The following is a 10,000-nucleotide window of genomic DNA, read 5'->3' on the forward strand; positions in this document are numbered from 1 at the left end:
CGCCGCCTGCCTCCTTGTGTGCACAGTCCCAGCTCTATGTAGCCTGATTGAGGTTGACTGCTGTATTATTTCATTAATTAAGTTTTTCCACTTCCTCCGCCGCTCCCTCCTGTCTTCCTGTCGAATGAGGGTGGCAGAGCGACGCCCTTCCTCTCCTCTGTCCTCTGGCGCTTCACATCCCCCATCACTGCTGATCATTGTATCAATTACTCATCCCTCCTCTCCCTCCCGTGTCCCCATCTTTCTCTCTCATTGCTCTTCCTCCTTTCTCCTCTTATCTCATCCCAAATTGCTCTATACACTCCTCCTCCACACTCTCTCTTTTTTTTTTCTTCCCTCTCTCTTTCCTCTCTAAGTGAGGTGGGAAAGATTTGAGGCACGTCAGCTCCTACATCTCCCCATCTTTTCCCCCGCTCTCATCTCCGTCTCGCATCAGGATTTCACAGATGTTCGGTGATTATTTCTACCTTGATCTAGTGATATCGCCACCCCCACCATTCGCCACCCCCACCTCGTACTGGAGGTGCAGCGTTTTTTGGTGTTTAGCTACCAAGATTGGGAGGGGGAATATTTTTTCGATCCAAGGACAAAGCAGCTGTGATCTCTTTGTTCACTTTGTTCCTGTGAAATTGAGATTCACAGAAATAGTGGCACCTCTAACATGTCTATTGGTTTTAAGAGGATTTGTCGTGATACAGTTCAGTGTTTTAACAAAAATTGCCTTTGTGATATTTGTGACCTGTTGATTATGAAAAAAAATAGCTTGCATTTGCAAAATCACATTTGTGGAGGCTCTCCTGCTTCAATTTGGCTCTCGGGCTCCGTCTCTTTGTGTCTCCCTCTTCTTTGTATCCATTACTGCTCCACTTTTCCATAATGGAGACATTAGAGTCTTTTACCTCTCTGCTATCTATCATGTCATTTAAACTCTTTCCTTACTTTCTGTTTTTAACTTATCTTCTGTTTTCCACTTTTCCCCTCCCTCTGTCTATGAATCTTGTGGTCCTCCTCCCTCCCTCCTCCTCCTCCTCTTCCTCTCTGTGTCCACTGGGCTCTGGGTCATCTCTATCGTCTCACATAGTCTCCTGTCCCCATCATATCACCAACAGCTTGTCACAGGCAATCAGTCTCTCTGCCTCGCTTCCCTGCACACCTCCTCCTCCTCCTCCTCCTTTCCTCACCCTCGTCTTCCTCACCTCTCTCGTCTCCTGTCACCTTCTTGTCCTCCTTCGTGTGTCAGTGGTTATTTCTCTGAAAAATCATAGTCCTCCACCCTTCTCTTTTCGACCAGTTAAGGTTATTTACTCCATTCCTTCAATCAGAGCTGCTACGCTCGGCTTTCTCCCCTGCAGCCCGTCTCCATCACATCCTGTCCCCCCGTCCTACAAGCCATGTAATCTCTCTTATGTCACCTCCTTAAGTTTCTATTTAAGGTTTCCTATATAGACGGAAAGGAATGTTTCCAAGATGATGTAAAGGAAGTAAATAATGTAAAAAAATAGTCATTCTGAATGGGTTTTTTTTTTCCATTGTGATATTTTCAAGATGTATTTCAGATAATAACCTTATCATTCATTTTCATAATGTTGTATTCGAGTGCATAATGCCTCAGGAAAAGAACACATAATTAATGATGTTAAAAAATGCATGGGAGGTAGCGCAGATGTATTGAATTAGTTTGTAAAATCATTACGTAACTCGGCACTAAACTCTTTCTTGCTGAGAAAAAAAGCGACTCATGAAAGCAGAAAATGCTATTTTATACTTGAGTCACTGTTTGCATGGAAATGTACAACAGACTGAATGTTGTAAAACTAATTCATTTTCAGCTTTAGAATAATTAAAAAATCTGACAAATAATGACATCACTAATAAAACTGAAAAAGTATTAACTTTCACTGTGGTTAACACTTTGACTGTGTGTTTCTCACTCGACTCGGTAGAAAGTGAAGTGACTACAGGTCCGGTTTGTTGTGCTATAACATTATTCCACAGGTGAAACTACATAAAGACACGTGAACTCTGATCAGGAAACTAGAATGATTTTATTAAACTTATGAAATGAATCTTCTCAGACATCATACAGATGTAACCCAGATATGCTGTTTATGTTTAGGTTCATTAAACACATTTTTCTGGAGCCACTCTTCATCTAATACTTCAGTTCCTCTGCTCATCTGAATAACATTCAACACATTTAGTCTGAACCTAAACATGACACCTGAGCAGTTAAAGATGATTTAAAAAGATATTTTTTAATGGCACAATTAAGCACTGATGAAGCAAGAGCTGTTTTTAATTTGGTGAACTCTATTTGTTGACTTAATTCAAGTAGATTGCCCACCTACATTAGTGCAATAGAAAATATTACACAGGTCGCAGCGACAGAAAAAATACTATGATTTTAAAAAGCTTTTAGCACAACAAATAGTAGGAAAACTTGGGGAGTGTACAAACTCCTTGACAGCACTTTATTCTGAACCGTCTTTATATATCCCTTCATCCATCCCCGTCTCCTGGCTTCACCACCATGCTGCTGTTCGCCTCGACCTCCGCCTGCTTCTCTCCTCCTCCCGTTTTCACACTCTGCATCCTGCAGGGATGGAGGGAAAGAAAGAGGGAGGTGTTAGAAGTAAAGCTTCCTCTTTTTCACACCCCCCCCTTTCTCTCTTTCCTGAGCCATCCGCCATCCCTCCCTCTCTGCTTCGCTTCAGACAGGCTAATCTACAGCCTGAAGGGAAGTGGCGGTGGGAAAATGATTTCTTATATGTATTTTTTTTTTTTTTTTTTTTTTTTTTTTTTTTTTTTTTTAAGGAGTCGAGGTGAGGGTTAGCCCTGGGGGCTATAGTGGGGAATATAAGGACAGGTGGGTGGTGTGTGCAGGGGGTGTTTGGGTGGGCTGGTGGAAGGAGGAAGAATAAGTATACAGTATTTTTTAATTTTTTTATCAGCCTGTGTGGCCACACATCAGCTCCTCTGCCGGGTCAAACTTTAAAGACAAAGATAGAAGTGTGTCGTGCTGTAAGTGTTGAGTGAGGTCATAGCTGGACACCATTAACATTTGGATGCGTATGATGGAGACCGGTGATGGTGCATCAGCTGCAAAGGTGTGATTCTCACTTTGAAGACCTTTTTTCGTCTCCTCACTCGTCACCTCCTCTTTCTATCTTCCTGTCTCCCCCGTCTCTCTCTCCTGTCACACTGTCTCAGTGCATCTTTATATTTATATCCCATCCTTTTTTTACAGTCTCCCCCACCCACTCTTCCCTCCCGCCAACCCCTCCATCCTGCTTCTCTGTGCGTGTTCCTTCCTCCTGCAGCCTCTGTGACCTGCAGACCAGTGATCTTTAATGCATCCACTGACATGCTTTATGTAAGAAGAAGTGTCAGAGTGTTACAGGGACCCGTGCACACACACACACACACACAAACTCTCTCTCTCTCTCTCTCTCTCTCTCTTCTTGTCTGTGCACTTTGTCAGCACTGCTTGACCTCCTTTGCCCCCTCACAGCTTCACTAGAAAGAAACGTGTGTGACTCCTGAACAGGTCAGGATGCTGATTTGAAGTCTGACACTGCGTCTCTTCTGTTTGAACTGAATTGTTGCATTAGTTTTTCAGGGTAAGAAAAAGCTTTTATGGCTTCAGAATGCATTTTAAATCCCTCATTGGCTGCATTAACACATCAGTCCCTCAATATTAAATAAGAGAATTCTCTTTAATTCGCTTAATTAAAACATAAGCAGAGCTAGTAACGGGGTATTACCAATTAGAGCTTTAACTCATTCAACACAGTCTGTATTCCAGCCAATCAGGTCCAGATTCTCTCTACACACTGTGTTTTGTGTCTCAGGGGCTCCATTTTATTTCATATGCGCCCTTGATTGGATTACCATCCCTCTTTTTTTCCATCAACCAGTCTCTGCCTCTCTAGATTACCCCCCTCTCCTGCTATTTCTCCAGCCCGAGCAGCAATTGCAGTTGACTGTAAGCGGTTGAGTCCACGGCGTGCGGTGGGGGTGTTAATGAATTCCAGCGGACTGCTAAATGAGGACTTATTAAAGTGCTGCCGCCTCGTAGTTTGACATTTCAGAGCTTCTGGTGGAGTTTTAAATCGCTGCCTCTGCAAATGTCACTCGCTGACTCTCTGGAATGGCTGACCATATGAATAGAAGCTATTGTTGGCGTCGGCTATAGATTGTGAGAGAGTGAGTTTGTGTGGCTTTAACAGATGGGTTTCCAATGCATGCATGTGTGTGTGTGTGTTTGTGTGTTTGTGTGTGTGTGTGTATACGTGTGTGTGTACGTGTGTATGTGTGTACCAACCTGTAACTTGGCTAATTGTGTAATTTTGTGTTTCCATCCCTCCAGCTACGTCAGATGGGACGCGCCAAGGCCTGGATAGCATGAGAGGCGGAGTGTGTGCCACGCAAGGCATGAAGGTGGTCCTGAAAGTGGGACAGAGTGAGTCCTCTTACCTTTCTTTCTCTCACTGACACACACACACACACACACACACACACACACACACACACACACACGTGAGCTCTCCCATATGCACAACTGCTGGAGTCGGCCAAACATGGACTCTTCTTCTTCTCTCACTCGCTCATGACACACACACATTGTTATTCATGCGTTGCACACAACCGCTCACTTAACACACAGTGTGACTAACACACATTGGCTCCAGTCCACCGCATCTCACATCATCTCCCATCTGTACAGTGCCGAGCGATTCGCATTCATTACTGCACCTTATCTGACATGCAGCCTCTTCCACTTTTAAACCATCTCTCTTATGTTCATCTTTCACGTTACCACACACACACACACACACACACACACACACACACACACACACACACACACGTACATCACTTCTTTATGTGTGTGTGTATGTGTGTGTTCTCGCTGAGCATATTAGGGCTCGTTAAGTGGTGAGAACGGCAGAGAAGTGTGGGATCAGTCAGCTCTAATGAGCCCTGTTGACTCCCTTCTCACTCTGCCTTTTAACTGCTACTGTCTCATGCTGGACACACACACATACACACACACACACACACACTGAAGCTAACTCACATCCCGGTGTGGTATATACATTACAGGCATAAACGTTATCTCACACATGCAAGGACATGAGCGCATAACACGCAACCTGGATTGTCCGTACGCACCAGAACACACACACACACACACACACACACACACACACACACACATACACACACGTCTCCGAACACAGCAGACCTGCCAGCTACAGCGCGATAACAAAATGACTCCATTCAGTGTTAAAGCACACAGTCAGTGATTTTTAATGACTCATAGCTGCACACACTTCTAATTTGTTTGGAAAATATTCACAGGTAATGACCCTCACACGCAGGCTTTTCAAAAAAAAAAAGAAAAGCAAGCAGCAGAGAAAGGCTCATTTAAGCATTTTCACTGACCTGCACATTCCTACAACATAATAGGCACCTGTCCTTCACACGACCCCCCTCGTACACACACAGACACACACACACACACACACATATAAACACACACTTGCCTACTTCTATTTCTTTAGCCTGTGTTGTGTTATCAGGCCTTGTGTATTGTAGGTGCTCTTCAGCAAAGAGCCAAGTGGCGCTGCTGTGGCTCTATCAGCCCGTAACATCAGCATAGTCAGCTCGGCTCAATAGAAACGCCACCACACACACGCTTTCTTTCCCCTGGCTCTTTCACCACATGGGCAATGGGAATGCTTCCTTCCTCACACACACACACACACACACACACACACACACATACACACACACACACACATACATACATACATACATATACAAACCCTGTGCCTGTTTTACACAACCCTATGAAGTTCTAAGACGCACACACATCTTCTTATTTGTCATTTTTCTTTCCCTTTTCTCTCTGTCCCTGTTCGTTTTTTTTTCTCTCTTTTTCGTCCTTTTCTCATCTGTCCTCCAAGCAACATTGCCTCCTTTTCAAATTCCCTTTTTCCCTGTCCTCATCACCTCCCCTTCACTTTGCATGCTGGCCATCTCTGCTTTACAGCTCTCAATCCCCCTCTCTGTTATTTTCTTCCTTTCTCTCTGTCTTTCCATCTTATCTGCTATGTGGCTGAAAGGTCACGTCTGTGTTGTTTGTCGTCTAAATAAGCGGCGTGCCGCCTCATGGTGATCTCTGATGAGATATGGCGCTCTGCTCCGCTCCGAGGAACACACACACACACACACACACACACACACTCAGGGTACACACACTCGCACCCTTGCCCCACACACATACACTGACCTGTCTTCTCTTATTTTATTCTTTATCTATCTTGCTTGCTCTCTGTCTCTGTCACACACACACGCACACTCACACAAAAACACACACACACACACACACACACACACACACACAAACACACACAGTCCCTCCACTCGCCCCTGCTGACCACACAGCAGTTCCTATTGATCGAGACAGCACCACCCCTAACTTCTGTTTGGTGGGCTGTCACGAGGGAGTTGCCAGCCAATAGCTTTACACTCCTCTAAATGTCAGTATGTATAGGTTGATGGTTGTGCACACACACACACACACACTCTCGCGCCGGTTTGTGGTGCAGTGCGTGTTTTTGTGGGTTCATCGTGCAGTTTCATCCATACACACCCCATGGTTATGTCTGTGTTGCTCCCCCTTGCCGCTGCAGTGTCCACTAACAGACCTTTTTAAAGTGTTGGATAAACTGCAGCGATGAATCTACAACGTAAAACTCCATTCTCGCAGCGTACTGTCGGCCAGATGGCTCAGAAGTGAACAAAATTAGTATTTTCTGAATCATCTCTTTCAGCTGCGAGGAGTGGCACTTCTACAATGGCTGCATCTGTGTGTGAGTGCGTGCGTGTGCATGTGTGCGTTTGCATGTGTCACATAAACGCTCTTTAATGCCATCACCATTACTGAGGGCTTGCTAGACAGATGGCCTGATTTAGCGACTACAGATTACAAGCCGTTATGGCCCTGTGTAAATTCACTCTGGCCAAAACAACAAACGGCCTCTCTTTAGTTCCCCATTCAAACAAATGGAAAAGTGCTCATACACAGCGCATCGAAGCCCAGTCAATATGTGTTCTCCCATAATGGGAGTGGAAGGGAGGGAATCCTTTATTAAACCTCTTCTGTCTCGATTTCTCTGTCTGGCTGCCTTTCTCTTTGCTAATGTCACTTATTGGGACTGATTCTGAGAGCCTTGGCTGTTGTAGAGGCTTTCCCTGTATTTCTGCCATCCCGCTCATATTCCATCCTTATTTTTTCTTCACTTAGGCCCATATGGACTGCCTCCGAAGAAGGAGCCTGCGGGACGCACCACCAGCAGAAACCCAGGTAAGCAGGAGACCAAATGGAGATAATCCACGGCAGATCCATCCACAAAATGGATGGAGGGAATAAGCCAAGACTGGTGGATAAAAAGGAAAAGCAGCGGGGAGAGGGGAGGGAGGAGGCGACAGATGGAGAATGTGCAGCGGTGACATCTGTGGATCTCTCCATTTAATTCCATATCTCTCTCTCTCTCTCTCACTCTCTCTCTCTCACTCTCTCGGCTCTCTATCCCTCTCCTCATCTCTGCGCCCGGCCCTCCGAGCTAAGTGCTGCAGGCGGGGAATGGATGGCTAATAGCTACCTTGGGAGAAGGACAAGAAAAAGAGAAGGAGGAAAAAAGAGGCAGGAGGAGAAAGAGAGATGGAGATAGGGCAGCAGGAGAGAGGGCTAGACCGGCGGCGACATTTCAGAGAGTTATTATTGTCATTAGTTTGGGCGGCCTGGATTCTGTGGTTCCGTCGAGACAGACAGAAAGAAAGAAGGATGGGAATTACAGAAAGATGAGGGGAGAGAGAAGAAGACGACGTAGGGGAGTGATGGAGCAGAGTGGGTAGAAGTGGGAGGCACATAAAGAGGAGAAAGAACAGAATAATTGAAAAGCAAAGAGGAGAGGGGAATAGAACAAGGAGATGAAAATGGAGAGAGGCTAGAGTCATACTCTACCTCAAAGTCATTCAGTGGAGGAGAAAGAACACGATTCACTCAGCTGTGCTCATCTATCGCTCTCTCTCTCTCTCTCTCTCTCTCTCTCTCTCTCTCTCTCTCTCTTTTTTTTCTTAGTTTTTTGGTCCTGAAATTTTTCATGCTTTACCAAATGTGTGAATTGGGGCATTTACACATCGCCCTATCACTTGTCCATACCTCACATACTGTAGGTGAGAATTGTATGTGTGAAGCATTGTTTTTACTAGAATGAGACGAATAACACTGTGCTCACTACAACTGATTTACATCACACACATAATGAGGGATTTTACACATTTTTGACTCTCAGACAAGGACATATTAACACACACTTAACCACACATCTGAAATAATTGTTTTGACTCCTGACACAACAGTTATGACAGAATTTCTAATCCTCATGTGAATATACTCCAAATCATCTCAGCCAGTGGAGTGTCGCTGGTTATTTACTGTGACACTGCCTGGCACCATGTGCAACTTGATAATAGATAATGGTTGAACAGCGCAAATGAAGCAAGAAGAAAATTTTTTTATGTGCAGGTTTGCAGCTTCTTTTGCGCGTGTTGCTGTTCACCAGTTTCTCCGCTCGTTTTCAGTATATGCAATTAAACAAAAAACACGTACATAGAGGAAGTATTCATGTCAGGCTGTCACTCTGTTCGAAACACCGCCCCCCCCCAAAAAACAGAATAGAAAAAAGCAAGGGTGTCAGGAGTGTACGCAGCCGCTCCTGTTCCTGCTGCGAGCCCAGATGGGGGGCCATTGGTTTCCATTACACATGGATAGGAGGACACAAATTAATTCATTTAAAAAAAACAAAACACAAATGCCACCCTATGTGGGAAGCAGTAATGAAATGCCATGATGCATCGGAGCTACTGGTGCTAATTATGTAACACTGTCACATCCTCACATGTATTCATATGAGGGTTGTTGATCAAATCGCACTGATTCACTCTCGCATAAGAATTTCAGAGACTTGTGCAACAGTTTAGTGGGGGGTCAAATTGAATTTATTTAGCCCTAGTACCACAAATCACAAATTTGCTTCAAGGGGTGTAATTCTCTGTGCAGCATTACGACACAATCTGTCCTTAGACCATCGAGTCGGGAGGAAGGAGAATCTCCCATGAACCACAGGAGGAGCAACAGAGGAGGGATCCCTCCTCCAGGCGGGACAGGCGTGTGATAGATGTTGTGTGTAGCATTATAAAACAGACCCAAGACCAACTGCTTCCTCCTGAAATGTGAATTATATTCAAGAAATGAAAAAGCAAAGGACAGCGAGGATGAGAGAATGCTTTCACCTTGACCTGGTCTTTCACTTGTGACCTGCCAGTCGTCTCCCTCCAAGGTTAAATTCTCTAATGAATTGAAAAAAGAAAAGAAAAAAGAGTGAAGCAAGGGGAAAAGAAAAAGCGTCAAAGTCTGAACTTGTGTGATAAAAAAGGGAACGGGGGGGTTGCGAAGTAGAAAATAGGGGAGCAAGTGGAGGAGGCGGAGGAGGGAAGGTGAAGGAAGAGGATATAATAAAGAGAACCGGTGAAAGGCGGCGGTCATAATGGAGATAGAGAATGAGGGATGTTGGGTTAATGGAGGGAGGAAGAAAGCAGAGGAGGAGAAAGGAGTGTAATCGACGTCCGACATTAGCGCTGTGCTCCCAGTCAGTCCAGAGCAACAGGGGGCCGAGCAGCAGGGGGGTGAGGTGTGTTTGCGTGCATTGTTTGTGTATGTCCATATGTGTGTGTGTGTGTGTGTGTGTGTGTGTGTGTGTGTGTGTGTGTTTGTGTGTGTGTGTGTGTGTTGCTAGGCGCTGAGCTCAAAGCAAGGTAGGTCATTACGGCTACAATAACCCGAAGATGGAGAGAACCACAGAGTGAGTGAGGGCGAGGAAGCGAAGGAGATGCAAGAGAGAGACAGACAGGGAGAAAAGAAAAGGAT

At 45.0% G+C, this 10,000-nt stretch overlaps 1 protein-coding gene across 1 annotated transcript in view; it reads left to right on the plus strand.

The window, feature by feature from the left end:
- efnb3b (ephrin-B3b) overlaps positions 1-10,000 on the plus strand; it is an 82,144-nt gene that overhangs the window by 66,656 nt on the left and 5,488 nt on the right. The window contains exons 3-4 of the mRNA XM_023396648.2: positions 4,370-4,462; positions 7,316-7,375. Coding sequence (XP_023252416.1) covers positions 4,370-4,462; positions 7,316-7,375 — 153 coding nt within the window. The remainder of the gene's footprint in view (positions 1-4,369; positions 4,463-7,315; positions 7,376-10,000) is intronic.

The sequence above is a fragment of the Seriola lalandi genome, unplaced genomic scaffold, assembly GCF_002814215.2.
Source record: "Seriola lalandi dorsalis isolate HSWRI2012SDOR001 ecotype SW California unplaced genomic scaffold, Sedor1 jcf7180002054979, whole genome shotgun sequence".
Classification (NCBI taxonomy): domain Eukaryota; kingdom Metazoa; phylum Chordata; class Actinopteri; order Carangiformes; family Carangidae; genus Seriola; species Seriola lalandi.